Raw genomic sequence first — 21,700 nt, forward strand, 5'->3', positions numbered from 1 at the left:
GTCAGATGTGAAATCCTGTTGGAACTCTGCTCCTCAGGATGTGTTGTCAGTGAAATCAGTCTTCTAGGGCAGTGCTTTCTCAAGTTTAAAAAGGAATTTGAATTATCTGGTCATCTTTTTAGAATGCAGATTCCGACTTTTGGGTTGGGCCTGAGATTCCTCATTTCAAACAAGGGATGCTGATGCTACAGTCCCAAGGAAGGGATTTGACTATCAAGGACCTAGAGGAAGCGCACACCTGTTCCAAATAAAGACTTTCTAAACAAGACTTTTATGTGCACATGTATTCAGCATTTTAGCTTGAGCGTAATACTTGACACACAACAGGTATTCAGAAGAATGCATGCATGTGAATAGACCTCTGGGAAAGGGGAGATGTAAGAGTATTATCTATCTAGGAGAATGCCTATTTTGAGAAAAAGGAGAGGTATGTCTTCTGAGAAAGTGGATTCTTACCTTTCCTGAGGGGTATGAATGGGAAGTAGTCAAAGGGTAGTGGGTAAAGGGACTGATACCTGCTAATGTGAACTGAGATGTGATAGAGCTTGGTATTAACTTGGCAGGCCTGGGCACTGATTTTTCAATACTCATGACAGAGGCAGTTGGAGGGTTTTCTAGTTCTCCTATAGGGAGAGTTTAGGTGTGAACTGTGACTCAGGAGATAGAAGGGTTATTTCCAGGATTATAGATTTGAAGAGATTGCTGCTGCTGTATCACTCAGGATTGATGCACGAAGGCTTTTCCCTTCACGGAGCTGACTTAATGCTGAATGAATGGGTGGGGGTTGTCTCATGGGCAAATCATGGTTAACGGACGGGCATTTTGGGGATCCTTGAGCCACTATTCATGGATAATCTGAAGGATCCTCTGCAGTGGAGGTGGGAATCCAGAGGCTGGAGCAGTATCTGACAGGGCCTCTCTGGGTGTTAGAGGCAGGGAAAATGAAGGGTGGGAATCGGCTGGCAGCGAGAATGGGGTGATTAGGAAGTCTGTGACCGAGTCTAGTGAGTCCAAGGACAGCTCAACCTGCCGGTCCACTCTACTCTGGAATGCGAATCCCAGCTGCGCTGCCCCTGTGAAAAAAGGTGGCTCAAGCAGAAAGCGCGCGGGAAGCCTGAAGTTTTCCCGCCACTGGCCAAGGCGTGACCCGTGACGTCAGGGCTCCGCCCTTACCAAGATGGCGACGCTTGTGGCACCGGAAAGCGCTCAGATTTCGCCTGGATCCTGCCACCAAACTGGGAGGAACTGCCTTGTGGAGTGTGCCCGCCCCTTCCGCTGTGCGCCCGCGCCGTGCGATGACGTCACAATGGGTCCGCCCTACCCCTCCGGGTGCCGGAGTTCCTGAATACTGCGCGTCGGCAACGGTAGTGACGCGTATTGCCCAGAGGATGGCGGACGCCGGCTTGCGCCGCGTGGTTCCCAGCGACCTGTATCCCCTCGTGCTCGGCTTTCTGCGCGATAACCAGCTCCCGGAGGTTGCCAATAAATTTGCTAAGGCAACAGGCGCTGTGAGTGCGGGCTTGGGGCAAGGGCTGGGGTGGGATGACTACAGGGCTCCGGGCCCTGACAGGTTTAGGTTTCCGGGTACCGAGGTCTCTAGGGTCCGCCGGCCCGGTATCTTCCGGGCCTTTGTGAGAGCCTTTGGAGAGCCTGCAGTCTCGGCACTTGGTCCCCGCGAAGTCCCAGTAGATAGCGTTGAGTCTTGTTGCTTTTTTCCTCTTGAGCGGTGCAGCGATGGCAGCGTGGGATCCTCGTGTCCCAGGTCACGTGGCTGGCGGAGTGCGGCGAGGAGGGAGCGTGGCGTCCCATCCGAGGCATTGGAGGCTCTTGTTGACTTTTTGGGTTTTACGTTGGCTAATGCAAAGCATGATTTGACCATAACTCTCAGATTTACCGGAGACTCAAAGATAAAATTCCTTTAGAAATGAAGGATGGGAGGGATCCCTGGGTGGCGCAGCGGTTTGGCGCCTGCCTTTGGCCCGGGGCGCGGGGCGCGATCCTGGAGACCCGGGATCGAATCCCACATCAGGCTCCCGGTGCATGGAGCCTGCTTCTCCCTCTGCCTGTGTCTCTGCATCTCTCTCTCTCTCTCTGTAACTATCATAAGTAAATTTAAAAAAAATCAAAAAAATTAAAAAAAAAAAGAAATGAAGGATGGGATTTTCGTTGGTAAAGCAGAAAGTGAAAGAGAGTAGAGGCATGGTTCTGCTTTTAGGTATACCAAAGCAGGCCTGAGCATCATAGCCCTACTAAGCAGTGGGCTTGGATCTTTGACTTCTGGAACCAAACACATCTAGATATGGGGCCAGGCTGTCACTTCTTAAGATGTATAACCTGAGCAGCTTGCTGAACTTCTCTGAGTGTTTTCGTTACTACGTAGATGCCGTCATTCACTCTATAGGATATTTGTGAATTTCAATAACATGATAAATATGAAGTGGCAATCCCAGTGCCTGATGCTCTGGAAGCATCAGTGAGTGAAAGCTGTTGTTATAGTCATTTAGAATGTTTCAAACGCATGTAAAAGGAAAATGACTAAGGATGTGAAAAGTTTGGAATCACTTTCAAGAAAAGTGGACATGAGGCATGGGAAAACACCTTAAGCGATGGTAGAGTGAGGGCACCTGGGTGGTTCGGTGGTTGAGTGTCTGCCTTTGGCTCAGGTCGTTCCGTTATCTTGGGGTCCTGGGATCCAGTTTCGCGTGAGGTTCCCTGTGGGGAGCCTGCTCTCTCTCTGCCTAAGTCTCTGCTGCTCTCTCTGACTCTCATGAATAAAAAAATAAAATATTTTTTTTAAAAAAGGAGGGTAGAGTGTACCCTTGACAGTCTTAGCCTTTGACGGTGAAGATAGGTTGTTCTTTGTGGTGGAGTCAAGCTGCATAAGGACAGGATCAAATCAGCTTCAGAAAGGACTTCCTTAAGCTGGGACAGCCTGCCTACCAAGTGATCTCCTAAACTGCTTTCATATTGTAACTTTTTGAATTCACCATTAGAGAGGTTGCAAAAGGTATTTTCACAGTGAGCTGGATGGAATTGGGCCTTTCATTTTTTTTTTTAAATTTTTATTTATTTATGATAGTCACACAGAGAGAGAGAGAGGCAGAGACACAGGCAGAGGGAGAAGCAGGCTCCATGCACCGCGAGCCCGACGTGGGATTCGATCCCGGGTCTCTAGGATCGCGCCCTGGGCCAAAGGCAAGCGCCAAACCGCTGCGCCACCCAGGGATCCCGAATTGGGCCTTTCAGAATCAGGATTTTTTTTTTTTAAATGACAAAAACTAATCTTTCTGGAAGGGTCAGCTGGTGTTTCCTGATGCTAAGCCCTTTATATGCATTATCTCTAATTTTCTCAACTTAATAAAATGCATTGTTTCCATGTTATAGGGAAGAAAAAAGTCTCAGAAGATCAAGTAATTTAATCAGAGTCACGCAGTAATAGGCAGAGATGAATTTCACATCTGTACACGTCTAACAGCCTATATTCTTGTTGGTACTGTGATGCTTTGTCATTTTTTTCATCAACTAGTAGTCTGTATCAGTATAATTAATAGATGAATGTAATTTTGTACTGAGTATGCAAGTTAGTTTTTTAACTAGTATTGGAGGCTAATTTCCAATGATTTAGTATCATAAACCACATTGCAGCAAATGTCCCCTTCTGTTAATATTTGTGTCCTTGTTTCATGGGTAAGGATAAATTCCTAGACAGTGCATTGCTAGAGTAAAGGGAAGCACATTATTAAAAAATATTTTTGAGAGCTCTCATACATGGCAGGGGGAGTGGTGGGGGGGGGGAGAGAGAGAGAAGCAGACTCCCTCATAAGCAGAAAGCCTGTTATTGGGCTGGATCCCAGGACCCCAGAATCATGATCTGAGCCAAAAGCAGATGCTCAACCCCTAAGCTGCTATCCAGGTGTCCCGAAAGCACATTTTTTAAAGGCTTTGACCAGTAGGATTGACTGGGGATAGATGGCAACAGAAACTATAGGAGTAACCCCAGTTTTTGATGTCAAAGATTGAGAAATACATAAACAGAAATACATAAAACATTATTTTTGTCTTAATTGATGCAAGTAGGAGAAGTCTTACAAAGGTAACATGTACACCAAATATAGGTATAAAACAGGTCTTTTTTTTTTTTTTAAGATTTATTCATTCATTCATGAGAGAGAGAGGCAGAGACATAGGCAGAGGAAGAAGCAGGCACCCCACAGGGAGCCCAGGACTCAATCCCAGATCCCAGGATCATGCCCTGAATCAAAGGCAGACGCTCAACCGTTGAGCCACCCAGGTGTCCCTAGGTCTTTTTTCTTTTAAGATTTTATTTATTAGAGAGGAAGGGGGCATGAACAGGGGGGAGGAGCAAGGAGAGAAAGAAACAGACACCCGCCAAGCAGGGAGCCCGGTGTGGGGCTCCCTCTATCCCAGGACCCTGAGATCATGACCTATACCAAAGGCAGACACTTAACTGACTAAGCCACCTAGGTGCCCCCAAACAGGTCACTTTTAATAAGAGAATAAAATAAAACCTAATTCCTCCCTGGAACAGCCAGGATAAAATTTTCTTACTAAGATCTTTTTTCTCCTATAGACCCAACAGGACTCCAACGCCTCTTCCCTCTTGGACATCTATAGCTTCTGGCTCAAGTAAGTCTTTCCTGTACCACTGTGGCTATTTTTTCCCTAAAGGAATTGGGCTGTATTCTTAGATGTGTGAAGGTCCTGATACCCCAAAAGTTAGCCTCATCTACCTCAGCAGGTCCACCAAGACCCTGAAGCGGAAGCTACAGGCAAACGGACCAGTGACTAAGAAGGCTAAGAAGAAGACTTCATCCAGTGACAGCAGTGAGGACAGCAGTGAGGAAGAAAAAGCCCAAGGGCCGCCAGCTAAAAAGACTGGTAAGGCTGGGCAGGGAGTTGGGATTCCCAGAAAGGGATTTGTAGCGTGCCTGTACCACATGGCTGATTCTTAACAGCAATCTTTGATTTTGTTCAGTTGTACCTGCCAAGCGGGCCAGTTTGCCTCAGCATCCTGGAAAGGCTGCAGCCAAAGCAGCAGAGAGCAGCAACAGTGAAGAATCCAGTGATGAGGAGGAAGAGGACGAGAAGAAAAAGCCTATTCAGGTGTGCAACTTTTGGAAGAAAAGGGATCGTTTAAGGAATTAGGAAGAAGGGCAGCCCCGGTGGCCCAGTGGTTTAGCACTGCCTTTAGCCCCAGGTGTGATCTTGGAGACCCGGGATCAAGTCCCACATCGGGCTCCCTGCATGGAGCCTGCTTCTCCCTCTGCCTGTGTCTCTGCCTCTCTCTCTCTGTGTCTGTCATGAATAAATAAATAAAATCTTTTAAAAGTTAAAAAAAATAAAGGAATTAGGAAGAAGAGATCTAAAGTCCTAGGTTGTAGCTTGAAACCAAGAGATGATGATAGGTATATAACAGGTGGTTATGGGGGTGCCTGGCTGGCTCAGTCAGTAGAGCTTGGGATTCTTTTTTTTTCTTTTTTTTTTTTAATTTTATTTATTTATGATAGTCACAGAGAGAGAGAGAGAGGCAGAGACACAGGCAGAGGGAGAAGCAGGCTCCATGCACTGGGAGCCCGACGTGGGTTTCGAATCCGGGTCTCCAGGATCGCGCCCTGGGCCAAAGGCAGGCGCCAAACCGCTGCGCCACCCAGGGATCCTGGGATTCTTGATCTCAGGGTTGTAAGTTTGAGCCCCATGTTGGGTGTAAAGATTACTTAATAAATGAGGGGCACCTGGTGGCTCAGTTGGTTAAGCCTCTGACTCTTGGTTTCTGCTCAGGTCATGTTCGCAGGGTACTGGGCCACACACACAGCAGAGGGAGTCTGCTTCTCTGGCTCCCTCTCCCTCTGCTTTTCCCCTCACTTGCTAGTGTAAGTGAGTGGGCGTACATGTGCTCTCTCTCTTTAAAATAAATAAAAGTAAAATATTTTCTTTATTTACTTTAGAGGGGGTGGGGAGAAGAAGAGAAGGAGAGGGGGAGAGAATCTCCAGCAGACTGCATGCTGAGTGCAGAGCCTGACATGGGGCTTGATCCCAGGACCCTGAGCCAAAACCAAGACTTGAACACTTAACCGACTGAGCTACCTAGGTGCTCCAGAAATGAATCTTTAAATACATATCATAAAATCTATAACATAACACTGGAGAAGAAAATCTGAGGACTTTTCTGTGAGAAGTGACAGAAGTATGAAGTTTGGAAAAAATACAAGAGTGTGAAGTTGTACCCAGAATCTGTAGGAACCCATTCTCTTTCCTGGAAGTTAAGTAGGGTTCTCTGGGACACTGTCTAAGATCCCAAGAGTAAGAGTATGTTTGGTAGACAGTAGGTATTAGGAGCTCTAAGCAGAGAATGGCAGGAACAGGACTGAATCTTTTCTTTCTCTTTTCTCTCTTTTCCTTCTTCCTTCCTTCCTTCCTTCCTTCCTTCCTTCCTTCCTTCTCTTCCTTCTCTTCCTTCTCTTCCTTTTCTTCCTTTCCTTTCCGTGCATACTCCTGTGTGCATGAGCAGGGATGGGGAGGTGCAGAGGGAGAGGGAGAAGCACGCTTCCCGCTGAGCAGGGAGCCTGACACAGGGCTCAATCCCAGAACCCTGAGATCATGACCTGAGCTGAAGGCAGACACTTAACTGACTGAGTCACCCAGACACTGCTCTTTCTCCTTCCTCCCTCTCTCCCTCGCTTCCCTTTCTTTCCTTTTTTTTTTTTTTTATATTTTTTTAATCTTTTTTTTTATTTATTTATGATAGTCATACAGAGAGAGAGAGAGAGAGAGAGAGAGAGAGAGAGAGAGGCAGAGACATAGGCAGAGGGAGAAGCAGGCTCCATGCACCGGGAGCCTGACGTGGGATTCGATCCCGGGTCTCCAGGATCGCGCCCTGGGCCAAAGGCAGGCGCCAAACCGCTGCGCCACCCAGGGATCCCAAGATTTTAAAATTATTTTTAAGTAATTTCTGTACTCAGTGTGGGGTTCAAACTCCAAACCCTGAGATTAAGAGTTGCAAGCTCTATCCACTGAGCCAGCCAGGTGCCCCAATATTTTTGTTTCTTATGAAGAATTTGGTGCCCTTTCCAGACTCTGTCTCTCTCTCTCTTTTTAAAGATTTTATTTATTCATGGGAAACAGGCGAGACACAGGCAGAGGGAGAAATAGGCTCCATACAAGGAGCCCGACGTGGGACGATCCTGGGTCTCTAGGATCATGCCCTGGGCTAAAGGTGGTGCTAAACCGCTGAGCCACCCGGGCTGCCCTACTCTCTCTTTTTAAGTACTCTTATGTCACATGTGGTGCTTAAACTCATGACCCCAAGATCAAGAGTTGCATGCTCTACCAACTAAGTCAGCCAGGTGCCCCCAGATGTTGTGTAGCTTTCCCTTGCTTTTACTGCTCCATTAGCCCCTAAATAGCAAAAATAGTGTAGGATGGTTTCTATTTTAGGATGCCTTTTAGGCACCCAGAAGCTTTTGCCAATTCTCCTTACCATGTGCTTCCTCACAGAAGGGAGTTAAGCCTCAATCCAAGGCAGTCAAAGCTCCTTCAAAGAAGGCCAAGAGCTCTGATTCTGATTCAGACTCAAGCTCAGAAGATGAATCACCAAAGAACCAGAAGCCAAAAACAACACCCGTGGCAGCTAAAGCTCAGGCTAAAGCCTCAGCCAAACCAGGTACAATTTTTGTTCCCAAGGGGCCATACTGGGAGCAGGTTGCTCTGGGGACTGGTATTTGAATTGCTCATTCAGAGGCAGCTGGGTGGCTCAGTCAGTTGAGGATCTGCTTTCAGCTCAGGTCATGATCTCAGGATCCTGGGATTGAGCCTTGCATTGGGCTCTGCACTGGGCATGGAGCCTGCTTAAGATTCTCTCTCTGCCTTTCCCCATCCTATGCCTGTATGCTCGCATGTGTGCACTTGCGCACACTCTCTCAAAAAAAATTGCTGGACACCTGGGTGGCTCAGTCAGTTGAGCGTCTGCCTTCAGCTCAGGTCATGATCCTGGGGTCCTGGGATCGAGCCCTGCATCAGGCTCCCTGCTTAGTGGAGAGGCTGCTGCTTCCTCTGCTTGTGTGCTCTCTCGCACTCTCTCTTTCTCTTTCTCTCTGTGTCAAATAAAATATATTTTTTTTTTTAAGATTTTATTTATTTATCCATAGACACAGAGAGAGAGGCAGAGACACAGGCAGAGGGAGAAGCAGGCTCCACGCATGGAGCCCGATGTGGGACTCGATCCCAGGTCCCCAGGATCACACCCCGGGCTGCAGGCGGCGCCAAACCGCTGCGCCACCGGGGCTGCCCTCAAATAAAATCTTAAAAATTAAAAAGAGGGTATCTCTGAGAGGCTCAGTGGTTTAGCACCTGCCTTTGGCCCAGGGCGATCCTGGAGTCCCGGGATCTAGTCCCACGTCAGCCTCCCAGCACGGAGCCTGCTTCTCCCTCTGCCTGTGTCTCTGCCTCCCTCTCTCTCTCTCTCTCTCTCTCTCTATCATGAATAAATAAATAAAATCTTTAAAAAACAAAAATTTAAAAAGAAATTGTTCATTTGGCGTAGGGATAAAGTGGCAGTGGTTGTTGAACTAAGGGTATTGATTGGTGTCTTTTTTTTCCTTAAAGATTTCTACTTAGTAATAAAAAGAATAAGAGAAACAGCCTGCAGTGAGGACAAATGTATTTTTAAAAATAGTATCCAGAGGGCAGCCCCGGTGGCTCAGCGGTTTAGCGCTGACTTCAGCCCAGGGCGTGACGCTGGAGTCCTGGGATCGAGTCCCACATCAGGCTCCCTGCATGGAACCTGCTTCTCTCTTTGCCTGTGTGTCTCTCTCTTTGTGTCTCTCTCTGTCTCTCTCTCTCTCTCTGTGTCTCTCATGAATAAATAAATAAAATCTTAAAAAAAAAAATAGTATCCAGAGGCCCCTAAATGGCTCAGCGAGTTGGGCTACCGACTTGATTTCAGCTGGGTTCCTGATGTCAAGGTTGTGAGATTGAACCCTGTGTTGGGCTCCACTCTCAGGAGAGAGTCTGCTTGAGGAGTCTCCCTTTTCCATTCTTGTGTACAATGCTCTCTCTCTTAAATAAATAAATCTTTTTTTTTTTTTTTTTAGAGATTTTATTTATTTACCATTCATTCATTCATTCATTCATGAAAGAGGCAGAGACATAGGTAGAGGGAGAAGCAGGCTCCCTGCGGGAAGCCCAGTGCAGAACTCAATCCTGGGACTCCTGGATCATGACCTGAGCCAAAAGCACTCAACCAGTGAGCCACCCAGATGCCCCTCTTGTTCTTTTCATAGATGATTTACATTCACACAAACCACATTCTATTATGATCACTTAGTCATCTAACCTTTACGCTTTTCGTTACCATTGTTTCTTCTCTGCATTCACTCCATAGGACATGTGAGAATTTAAACTTTTTTCTATAATCTTGTGATGACAGGTTATTATTTATAGGAGCTTCTCTGAATGGAAGTTGAAATGAAAGATTTTACAGAGCATATTTGAATTATTTACATCATACCTTTTTTCTAAGATTTTCTTTGAGAGAGTGTGCACACATGAACGGGAGGATCAGAATGAGAGGGACAGGAAGACTTCCCTTTGAGCCTGGAGCGTGACACAGCCTCAATCACATGACCCTGGGGCACCTGGGTGGCCCAGTGGTTGAGTGTCTGCCTTCAGCTCAGATCGTGATCCCGGGGTCCTGGGATCAAGTCCCACATCAGGCTCCCTGTGGGGAGCCTGCATCTCTGCCTATGTTTCTGCTCTCTCTGTGTGTCTACAATGAATAAATGAATAAAATATTAAAAAAAAATCGCAACACTGAGATCATGACCTGAGCCAAAATGAAGTCATACACTTAACAAAATTAACCACCCACGTGCCCGTATGTCAGATCAGTTTATTTATTTATTTATTTATTTTTATTTTTTATTTTTTTAAAAAGATTTTATTTATTTATTCATGAGAGACACAGAGAAAGAGAGAGAGAGAGGAAGAGATACAGGCAGAGGGAGAAGCAGGCTCCATGCAGAGAGCCCGATGTAGGACTTGATCCTCGGTCTCCAGGATCACGCCCTGGCGCTAAACCACTAAGCCACTGGGGCTGCCCAGATCAGTTTTTTTAAAAGATGTTTTTGTTTTGTTTTGTTTTTTAAAGATTTTATTTATTTATTCATGAGAGACACAGAGAGAGAGAGAGGGGCAGAGACACAGGCTGAGGGAGGAGCAGGCTCCATGCAGGGAGCCCGACATGGGACTCGATCCTAGGTCTCCAGGATCATGCCCGGGCTGAAGGCTGTGCTAAACCACTGAGCCACCAGGGCTGCCCAAAAGATGATTTTATTCTTGAAATTAGTCAGGAAAGTCATCCTTTGATAGTCAACCCATGGTAGTCTCCCTCATGCTTGCTCTAAAGCCAAGAGGATTGATAGACTCCTAAGTTCTGAGCTAACAGATTTTTTTTGTCTATTAGGGCCTTGATAATTCTTACAGTTTTTTTTCCTTCATAGGTACACCAGCTCGAGTGGTACCTAAACTAGCCAATGGCAAAGCAGCCAGAAGTAAGAGCAGCAGCAGCAGCAGCAGCAGCAGTAGTGATGACTCAGAGGAGGAGGAGGTGACAGCGGCCATACCTAAGAAGGTTTGGGCCATAACTTCCAGGGGACTGGGGGTGGGGGGTGAGTGTGTCTCTCATTTCCTGGCAGGATTCATTGGACTAGCTTTTTCCTGTGGTAACTAATTTCCTCTGTATGATGCAGATTGTACCTAAAAAGCAAGTTGTAGCCAAGTCCCCAGTGAAAGCAGCAGCCACCGCTACCCAAAAGAGTTCCAGCAGTGAGGACTCCTCCAGTGAGGAGGAGGAGGAGGAGGAAGAGCAGAAAAAACCCATGAAGAAAAAACCAGGTGACTGGGCATGGGAGTTAAGTAAGCTGCACGACTGCAGCCACTGTGTGAAACTTTCTGTAGAACTACCTGATATGACTGCTAGCTTTTCATGGAGAAAAGCGCATTGCCTTTTATAACCTAGATGCAGAAATACCATGCCATCCTCTCTGCCATATTCTGTTGGTTAGAAACGAGTCACTAGTTCTAGCCCACACTCAAAGGAAGAGGAATTAAGCTTCATTTCTAGAAGGGGGCAGTATCAGAATTTTTTTAGTTTTTTTTTTTTTTTTTTTTAAGATTTTATTTATTTATTCATGACAGACAGAGTGAGAGAGAGAGAGAGAGAGAGAGAGAGAGAGGCAGAGACACAGGCAGAGGGAGAAGCAGACCCCATGCAGGGAACCCGACATGGGACTTGATCCTGGGTCGCCAGGATCACACCCCGGGCTGAAGGTGGCGCTAAACTGCTCGCCACTGGGACTGCCCCAAGTTTTTTTTTTTTTTTTTTTAAGATCGATTTATTCACTTTTTAGAGATCCAGTGAGCAAGCACATGGAATGGGGGTGAAGGGAGGAGCAGAGGGAAAGGAAGAGGACCCCAAGTAGACTTCCTGCTGAGTGTGGAGCCCCTTGTAATCCTGAGAGCATGACCTGAGCCAAAATCAAGAGTCAGATTCTTAACCAACTGAGCCATCCATGCAGCCCTCAAAGAATTTTATACATATTTTAAAACCACGACACTTGTCTTTTTAAAACAGGTCCCTATAGTTCAGTCCCCCCACCTTCTGTTGCCCCATCCAAGAAGTCCCTGGGAACTCAGGCTCCCAAGAAAGCCACAGAGAAGAAACAGCCTGTGGAGAGCAGTGAGGACAGCAGTGATGAGTCTGGTGAGTCCCCATCTGTGGAGAATGGATCTGGGTAGTATGTGAGGAATATAGAAGACAAAAATGTCCTGTCCCTTTTGCTTTTCACTGAAGCAGGACAGGGCTTAATTTTCTGTGTGGGTCTTTGCATCCTCCTTTTTATTGCTTTTGATTGGGTTGGGACTCTGATCCCAGCCTAATGCCATAGGTTCTCTCCCAGATTCGAGTTCAGAGGAAGAAAAGAAACCCCCAGCTAAAGCAGTCATCTCTAAAGCAACCATTAAACCAGCTCCAGCAAAGAAAGAACAGAAAGAACCAGAGAGCTCTTCAGACAGCTCAGGTGAGGCATATGGAGGCCCTTAGGGCACTGGGAGTTCCAGGGGCTCTTTTAGTCGGATTCTGTTTATTCTTTGCTCTTTGTCTAGACTCTGACAGTTCTGAGGATGAAGCTCCTGCCAAGTCAGCTGGTACCACCAAGAATCTATCAAGTAGGCCAGTTACCACTCCCAAGCAACCTGCAGCTAAACCAGTCACAGCTCCCAAGCAACCTGCAGGTAGTGGCCAGAAGCCGCTGACCAGAAAGGCTGATAGCAGCTCCAGTGAAGAGGAGAGCAGCTCTAGTGAAGAGGAGAAAACAAAGAAGACTGTGGTCACCCCCAAGCCCAAGGCAGTGGCTAAAGCAGTTCCTTCTTTGCCTACCAAACAGGCTTCTCAGGGTGATGGGGACAGCAGCTCTGATTCAGATAGCACTAGCAGTGAGGAAGAGAAGATGTCAAAATCCCCAGTTAAAAAGAAGCCACAGAAGGTAACAAGAGTTGTAGCCTCTTCCAAGGCAGCTTCCACAAAGAAAGCAAAGGCTGAGAGCAGCAGCAGTTCTTCCTCTGATGATTCCAGTGAGGAAGAGGAAAAGGAGAAGCCTAAGGGCAAGGGCACTGTAAGGCCACAAGCCCTCAAGACCAATGGGACCTCTGCACTGACTACCCAGAATGGAAAGGCAGACAGAGATAGCAATGAGGAAGAAGAAGAAAAGAAAAAGGCAGTAGTAGCAGTTTCTAAGCCAGGTCTGTATCCAAAGAATCTGCCTTCCTGGTTTGTTCCCTCAAATACTGATGGGCTCTACATGGGGGAATAGGGTAGGGAGAGGAGGCCCACAATTAGGCTTCCAGTTGTATGCCCTCATTGTGAAAATCTAGGAGGAGGAACAGGAAGCTGGTCTCCTGAGTCTGGCTTTTATTTTGTAGGTTCAGGGAAGAAGCGGAAGCAGAATGAGGCTGCCAAGGAGGCAGAGACTCCTCAAGCCAAGAAGATAAAGCCCCAGACCCCCAACACATTTCCAAAAAGGAAGAAAGTAAGTTACCTTATTTTCTTTTCAGGAGCTAGGCTTTGTTTGTTTTCAATTTTATTTATTTTTTTTCAAGTTTTTGTTTGTTTGTTTGTTTGTTTGTTTATTTATTTATTTATTTATTTATTTATTTATTTATTTATTTATTTATTTATGAGAGAGAGAGGCAGAGACCCAGGCAGAGGGAGAAGCAGGCTCCCTGCAGGGAGCCTGATGCGGGACTCTATCCCAGGACTCCAGGATCACGCCCTGGGCTGAAGACAAGCGCTAAACTACTGAGCCACCCAGGGATCCCATTTTTATTTATTTATTTGGCAGAGCACGCAAGCAGGTGGAGTGGGAGAGGGAGAAGCAGACTCTCTGCTGAGCAGGGAGCCCAATGCGGCGCTCCATCCCAGGACTCTGAGACCGTGGCCTGAACCGAAGGCAGGCGCTTCACTGACTTAGCCGCCCAGGCACCCCAGACTCTGCCTTATTTTTTAGTTAAAAAAAAAAAAGAAAAAGATTTTTAAAATTTGTTTATTCATGAGAGACAGAGAAAGAGAGGCAGAGACATAGGCAGAGGGAGAAGCAGGCTCCCTGCAGGAAGCCCAATGTGGGACTCGATCCCAAACCCTGGCAGCATGACCAGAGCCAAAGGCAGATGCTCAACCACTGAGACACGCAGGTACTCTAGGAGTCAGCCTTTAAAGAATAGAAAGAAAGTGGCACCTGGGTGGCTTAAGTTGGTTAAGCGTCTTGACTCTTGATTCCCCCTCTTGGTAGTGACCTCTGGGTCAGGAGGTTGAGCCCCATGTGTGCTCAGCTCAGAGTCTGCTTGAGATTCTCTCTCTCCCTCTGCCCCTCACCCCATCCTCCCCCTTCACCACCATCCCTAGTCAGTGAGTCAGTCAGTCAGTCTTTAAAGAAGTAGAAAAACCTGGGATCATCTTGACAGCTCTCTGCCTGATCTGGCATGCATGTACATGTGTATCTAAGGAGAGCTTTTCTGTTTAAGTGGCTCCTCCGTCTTTAATTTCGTAATTCCCTTTCCAGGGAGAGAAAAGGGCATCATCCCCATTCCGAAGGATCAGGGAGGAGGAAATTGAGGTAGATGCTCGAGTGGCAGACAATTCCTTTGATGCCAAGGTGAGGAGGGGAGAGGGTGTTGGCCGTCCCTGAGGGCAAAGGGTGGAAGAGAGGACAACTTTTTGGTTTGGGTTGCCTTGAGCAGGAAGATGAACATAACAGGGCCTTGGGGTCATCCTTCTCTGTACTAACCCCTTCTCTGCCTACCAGCGGGGTGCAGCTGGAGACTGGGGGGAGCGCGCCAATCAGGTTCTGAAGTTCACCAAAGGCAAATCGTTCCGGCATGAGAAAACCAAGAAGAAGCGGGGCAGCTATCGGGGAGGCTCCATCTCCGTCCAGGTCAATTCCGTTAAATTTGACAGCGAGTGACCTGGGGCCATCTGTGGCGAAGCAGGGGTGAGGATCTGAGACCATCGACTTTCCCCAGCGGACCTGGGAAACCCTCAGCTCTCTTAAGAAAGGTTCTCGGTGAGGACAGCCATTTAGAATAGGTCTGAAGACTTTGTATCGTAACATCCTCTCTGGTCCTTTTCTGGTGTCCATAGTTTTCTACAGATTTGTTTTTGAGTGTTGAGTAGCAAAGACAACATAAGGGGCGTGTTGTGTTCCTTTTTAAGAAAAGGAAAAATTTTAGTTCTTGTCCCCTTCTCCCTATCCTGTGGAAGTCCTCATACTGAGAAATTTGTATATTTTATATTAAATCATTTCCTGTTGATTTTTGTTATTTTCACAGGTGGGTTCTCACAGATAAAATCTTAGCTCTTGCCCAAGACATAGTAAAAGTCACATGGATGAGTTTTTATAATTGGAGAATTGTGCCTATTGTGCACGTGTCCACCTTTCATCCGTCCTACCCCTCATAGCTTTGGAAAAGGGCAGTTAAGAATGGTTAGTGTATATGTTTGCTAAGCATGCACTGTGTAGTTCATCCTCATTCATGGGATGTAGGACTGATGTTTTCAGCGAGCATGGACTTAACTACTTTTTGGGATAAAATTCACTTGTTGCAGGCAAAATTCTGGTGTAATGTGAATGCCATAGGGTTAATCTGAATATTTTGTTTTCTGTAATTTTAACATTATCTAATGTTTGCAATACATGTTTAGTTTTTTAATTTGAAAGCATAAACTTTTCTATTGTTCAAAGACTTTTTTTGATGGCCCCTAATAGTACTAAATTGAGGACTGCATTTTCTTGTTTTTTACATTTTAGAGAACAAAATAACATTAATCTGAACATACACATGACTTGGTATTTCTGTTTCAGTAACAGTAGTGACACAAAATGAGTTTCATTAACTCCTGTGTGGTTGGAAATCACCGATCAAGAAAGCGAAAGAATAAAAACTCTAATTAAAAACGTCAATTAGGAATTAGGTTACATTTGTCAGATGAATTTATAGGTAACCTGTGTGCTAATGGAAACGGGAAGAACCTTTATAAAGCATATTAGGTGGTAAAACTTGAGTAGGGTGGGGTTGGGAAAGCATTCCAACGAAATTGTTGTGTCTTCTAGTTGGAACATGGGAGTAATTGATGTGCCCCTTTCAGTACCTTAACTGTCAGTAACAGTAGAGGTAACAGTAAAAGCCAGTGGTCATCAATAGGACTCTGAGATCAAGCTGACTGATCCTAAAGCTGTAGATGACAGTGCTTGGTTGGAACCAAGATGGGGAAGGAAGAGGCAATAACAAAACTGGAGGCTGGGCTGTTCCTGTGGTGGGAAAATGTGCCCTAGCTTCATGGATGGGGCAAGTGTAGGTTTTAAGATTGGCCTCCCCTTGTTTGGATTTCATACTCCCAAGTAACTTGATAATAACTTGGTTTTCCATGTAACTGCTTTGGGAAGAACATGCACCGTTCATGCTGATATAGGTACATCAGTCTGCATGGTAAAAGTTATCCACCTTACTACAAAATAATAAACTGGCTGGTTTATAATGTGTCTTGGGAGTTTTTTATTGTGAGTCTAGAGCCCTCCCACCTTCTCAAACCAGAACAACTTGGATGCAGTTAGAGGGCTGGAGTGAAGACCTGTGAGTTCACTGCAGAACCTTCTTAGCAGCAGCTTGCTGGCTTTTCTTGACCATACCTTGTCTCAGGGTTCCTTGTTCAGGCAGTAGTCCAGATTGTATGTAGTCTAAACTGGGGTTTGGCAAAATGGCCTATGGGTGAGTACAGTCTGAGGCTTGTTTTTGTAATGCTTAGGCACTGAGAATGGTTACTTTTTTTATTAAAATACTTTTTTTTTTTTAAATGTATAATCTTTACTTAGCTCTTGTAAACCTTTTTATTTTTTAGAGAGGGACACCTGGGTGGCTCAGTGGTTTAGCATCTGCCTTCTGCTTAGGGTGTGATCCCAGTCTGGGGATGGAGTCCCATATCGGGCTCCCTTGCAAGGAGCCTGCTTCTCCCTCTGCCTGTGTGTCTGCCTCTCTCTCTGTGTCTCTCATAAATAAATAAATAAAATATTTTTTAAAAATCAGATGCTTAACTGACTGAGCCACCCAGGCATCCCCAAGAATGGTTTTTACATTTTAACTTTATTTTTTAAAATTTATGCATTTAAGAGAGAGAAAGCACACAAAGGGAGAGGGAGAAACAGACTCCTCACTGAGCAAGGAGTCCGATGTGGGGCTCTATCCCAGGACCCTGGGATCATGACCAGAGCCAAAGGCAACCGCTTAACTGAGCCACCCAGACACCCCTATTGGTTTGTTTTAAAGTAGGCACCACACCCAATATGGGCTTGGTTTTTTTACATTTTATAAGTTCTAAGAATATGTGGTTGACTTCATGTGGCTCCCAGGGCCTACAGTGTATACTAACTGGCCCTCTGTGGAAAACGTTTACTAATTCATGGTCTAAATCAGTGATTTCACAACAGTGGCTGAAAATTAGAATCATCTGGGAGAACTTTTAAAACTTTTGATACCCAAAGGCCCATCCCAGACCAGCTGAGTCAGACCCTGGTGTTGTCTGGTGGGGCCTGGATATTAGGATTTTTAATTTTTTAAGTGCCTGGGTGATTCTAGTGAGCAGCTGAAGTTGAAAACCACTAATCTAAAGAGTGTTTGAAAATAATTGAATTGGGGTGCCTTTGTGGTTCAGTCAGTTGATCTCGTCTGACTCTTGGTTTCTGCTCAGGTCATGATCACATGGGTCATGGGATCCAGCCCTGTGTCTGCTCTGCTGTGGGAGTCTGTTGGAGGTCTCTCCCTCTGCTCTCAGGCATGCGGTATCTCTAAAAAAAATAAATCTTTTTTAAAAAAAGAATTGATATTTTTTCATTCCTCTCATGCTTTCATTTTCAAATATACTTGTAAATCTAATAGTATAAAGTGAAAATTAAATTTACATCTTAGCTCTGTTTCCTGGGACTTGATTCTGTGTCTTCACAATTTCTCTAAATGTGCTGTTATATGCTTCCACTCATCTCTTTCCTTACACAAATGAGGTATCTTGCTATTTGCAGTGTTTTAAGTTTGGAGTTCATTTCCTAACACAGCAGTTCATTTTTAATAGCTGTCATGGTACTCCTTTATATGGAAAAAGTACAAGTTTAATAAGTAAGTATTCAAAGCAGTAACTTATTTATGTTAAGTTGTTTTTTTTTTAGCATTTCGCTACTACAAACAGCCACAGTGGTTGTTATTATTATTATTTTTTATTTTTTATTTTTTAAGTAAACTCTACCCCCAGTGTGGGGCATTCATGACCCCGAGATCAAGAGTCACATGTTCCTCTGAGCCAGTCAAGGGCCCTGCACAGTGAATATTCCTCTATATGAAACAGTATCTGGATTTTTTTAATTTTTTATTTTTTACAAATTCTTTTTTTTTTTTTTTTAAGATTTTATTTTTTTATTCATGAGAGAGAGGCAGAGACACAGGCAGCGGGAGAAGCAGGCTCCACGCAGGGAGGCAGGGAGCCTGATGCGGGACTCGATCCTGGGACTCCAGGATCATGCCCTGGCCCGGATCACACCCTGGCCCGAAGGCAGGCGCTAAACTGCTGAGCCACCCAGGGATTCCTACAAAAGTTTATTCTTAATTGTACAATAGGATCTGAGACCTCACTCAATCTAGCTATAGACAGCAACAGATGCTGTGATAGGAAGGCCAGATGTTTAAACAAGGAATTAAGGATCATCATTTCCTCAGGCACAAGGAACAGCTTTTTTTTTTTTTTTTAAGATTTTATTTATTCATGAGAGAGAGGCAGAAACACAGGCAGCGGGAGAAGCAGGCTCCATGCAGGAAGCCCCACATGGGATCCCAGGACTCCAGAATCACGCCCTGAGCCAAAGGCAGTTGCTCAACCACTAAGCCACCCAGGCATCCCTTTGCCACATTTCTTAATTCCACTTTTGGCCAGGGGGCTCTTCCCATGGCCTTTGCTTCTGGCTCCTCCTTGAGTTTCCTTTGTTCCTCTCTTTCTCTGCTTGAATGCCTTATCTTCCTCACCCATCTCCTTGGCCTGCTTGCTGCTTGGGTAGCTTCAGGGATTTCTTGTCACTCTTGTGGCCAAACATGGCACCTGCTGCTCTGTGAGGTTATTTTTTATAGGAAATACTCTAAAAGTGATTGCTAAGTCAAAGGATAGGTATGTTTGACATTTTGATTATTTTTGCCCTCCAAACCCATTGCACTAGTTTGTAGTTCCAGTAACAGTTTATTAAAGTACTTGGCCATTTTCCCCTACATTTGGGTAAATGAAAGTGCTGTCTCTCTCTTTAAAACGTTTTGTTTTAGTTTTTATTAGATCAGGTAAGGTACACATAACCTTTGCCACTTGTAACCATTTTATTTTATCATTTTAAGTAATCTCGACCCCCAACATGGGGTTCAAATTCATGACCTGGAGATCAAGAATCATATGCTCTACTGACTGAGCCAACCAAATGTCCCAGGTCTGTCTGTCTGTCTGTTTTTTTTTTTTTTAAGATTTTATTTATTCATGAGAGACACATAGAGAGGCAGAGACACAGGCAGAGGGAGAAGCAGGCTCCATGCCGGGAGCCCAACGCGGGACTCGATCCTGGGACTCCAGGATCGTGCCCTGGGCCAAAGGCAGGCGCGCCAAACCGCTGAGCCACCCAGGGATCCCCTCTTTCGTTTTTTAAAGATTTTTATTTGTTCATGAGAGGCAGAGACAGGCAGAGGGAGAAGCAGGCACCATGCAGGGAGCCCAATGTGGGACTCAATCCCAGAACCCCAGGAGCACTCCCAGAGCTGAAGGCAGACGTGCTTAACCCCTGAGCCACCCACACATCCCCCATGTCTCTTTTTTAAAAAATTGTGGTTAAAAAAAACCATGAAGTTTACCATCTTAATTATTTTATTAGCATGAGTAGAGGGGAGAGGCAGAGGGAGAAGCAGGCCTAATCCCTGGGGTCCTGACAGGAGAGGCAGAGGGAGAAGCAGGCCTGATGAGGGACTCTATCCCAAGACTCGGGTCATGACGTGTGCCAAAGGCAGCCACTAACCAACTGAGCCACTCAGGTACCTTTAATTATTATTAATTATTATTTAGGATTTTATTTATTCATTCATGAGAGACACAGAGAGGCAGAGACCTAGGCAAAGGGAGAAGCAGGCTCCACGCAGGGAGCTCCATGCAGGACTCAATCACGCCCAAGCTGAAGGGAGACAGCCACTGCTGAGCCACTCAGGCATCCCCTTAATGACTTTTTTTTTTTCCTTAATGACTTTTTTAAATTGAAGTATAGTTGACATACATTATTAGTTTCAGGTGTACAACATACAATTCAACATTTATATTCATTATAATTTTTCAAGATTTACTTTAGAGCATGGAGGGGCAGACTCCCCACTTAGCATGGTGCCTGATGCAGGGCTCAATCCCGTGGCCCATGAGTTGAAGACCTGAGCAGAAATCAAGAGTTAGATGCTGGGGATCCCTGGGTGGCGCAGCAGTTTGGCGCCTGCCTTTGGCCCAGGGCACGATCCTGGAGATCCAGGATTGACTCCCATGTCAGGCTCCCGGTGCATGGAGCTTGCTTCTCCCTCTGTCTGTGTCTCTGCCTCTCTCTCTCTCTGTGACTATCATAAAAAAAAAAAAAAAAAGAGAGAGAGAGAGATGCTTAACTTTAATAGGCTGAGCCACCCAGGTGCCCTTAATATACATTATGAAGTGATCACAAGTCTAGCTACCGTCTGTCACCGTACAGTTATTTCAATATTATTGACTGTATTCTGTATGTTGTACTTTATATGCCCGTGACTTATTTATTTTATAACTGGAAGCTTGTACCCTTTAATCCCCTTTCTATTTTGCCCATGCCCCCATTCTTCATTCTGGCAACGACCAGTATTCTTTGTAATTTTGTTTTTTAAGATTTATTTATTTTAAAGATAGTATGCGTGCTCAAGTGAATGGGGAGAGGCGAGGGAGAGAAAATCTTAAGCAGACGCAACACTAAGCAGTGGAGCCCGACAAGGTTGTCCCATGACCTGAGTTGGAACTGAGAGTCAAGTCAGAGGCTTAACCAACTGTGCCTCCCAGATGCCCCTGTTCTCTGTATTCTTTTTTTTTTTTTAAGATTTTACTTATTCATGAGAGACACAGAGAGGCAGAGACATAGGCAGAGGAAGAAGCAGGCTCCTTGCCGAGAGCAAGGACCCCAGTATCACGACTCAAGCCAAAGGCAGACACTCAACCAGTTTACCACCCAGGTGCTCCTCTGTATTTTTGAGTCTGTTTCTGTTTAGTTGTTTCCTCGATTCTACATATAAGTGAAATCATAAAGTATTTGTCTTTCTCTGTGTGACTTATTTCATTTAGCATAATATCCTTTTGATCTCATGTTGCAAATAGCAAGATGCAACTTTTTTTATGGCTGAGTATATGTATATACACACACACACATACACTGTATATAAACACACTACACCTTTATCCATTAATCAATTGGTGGATACTTAGGTTGTTTCCATACCTTGGCTATCATAAATAATGCAGAACATAGGGGGTGATGTATATATTCTTTTGAATTAGTGTTTTCATTGGGTAAATACCTAGAAGTGGAATTGCTGGATCATATGAAATATTTTGAGGAAAGCTCCATACTGTTTTCCATAGTGGCTGTACCAATTACGTTCCCATCAATGATACATGAGGGTTCCTTTTCTCCCACACCATCACCAACACTTGTTATTTTTTATATTAGCCATTTGGACAGTATCTCTGTGGTTTTGACTTGTATTTCTCTGATGTGATACTGAACATCTTTTCATGTGTTTATTGACTTTCATGTGCTTATTTTCTTTTTGAAAAACTGTTCGGGTCCTCTGCCCGTTTAATTAGATTGTTTTTTTGGTGTTGAGTTGTATGAGTTTATGTATTTTAGATTTTAACCCCTTATTGGGGTCATTTGCAAATGTCTTCTCCCATTCGGTAGGTTGCCTTGTTTTGTTGATGGTTTTCTTTGCTATGTAAAAGCTTTCTGATTTTATGTAGTTTCTTTTCTTTATTCTTGTTTTTTTTTTCTTTTTGCTTTTATTGCCCCTGCCC

The 21,700-nt window shown here is 45.1% G+C and overlaps 1 protein-coding gene across 4 annotated transcripts; it reads left to right on the forward strand.

Moving 5' to 3' along the window:
- The first annotated feature begins 1,324 nt into the window (after positions 1-1,324).
- Positions 1,325-16,107, forward strand: NOLC1 (nucleolar and coiled-body phosphoprotein 1). 4 transcript variants are annotated; one of them, XM_055300577.1, is made up of 13 exons: positions 1,325-1,508; positions 4,592-4,647; positions 4,757-4,899; positions 4,997-5,124; positions 7,516-7,681; positions 10,518-10,648; positions 10,767-10,911; positions 11,651-11,779; positions 11,964-12,095; positions 12,181-12,816; positions 12,997-13,103; positions 14,133-14,225; positions 14,376-16,107. In XM_055300577.1, exons 1-13 carry the CDS (start codon positions 1,389-1,391, stop codon positions 14,532-14,534), a joined length of 2,145 nt encoding a protein of 714 aa, XP_055156552.1. In that variant the 5' UTR covers positions 1,325-1,388; the 3' UTR covers positions 14,535-16,107. The 4 variants fall into 4 exon arrangements, with proteins under 4 accessions (XP_055156552.1, XP_055156553.1, XP_055156554.1 ...); XM_055300578.1 differs by having other exon boundaries at positions 4,760-4,899; XM_055300579.1 differs by having other exon boundaries at positions 1,326-1,508; positions 11,976-12,095.
- Positions 16,108-21,700: the final 5,593 nt, after the last annotated feature.

This window comes from Nyctereutes procyonoides, unplaced genomic scaffold (genome assembly GCF_905146905.1).
Source record: "Nyctereutes procyonoides isolate TBG_1078 unplaced genomic scaffold, NYPRO_anot_genome, whole genome shotgun sequence".
NCBI lineage: Eukaryota > Metazoa > Chordata > Mammalia > Carnivora > Canidae > Nyctereutes > Nyctereutes procyonoides.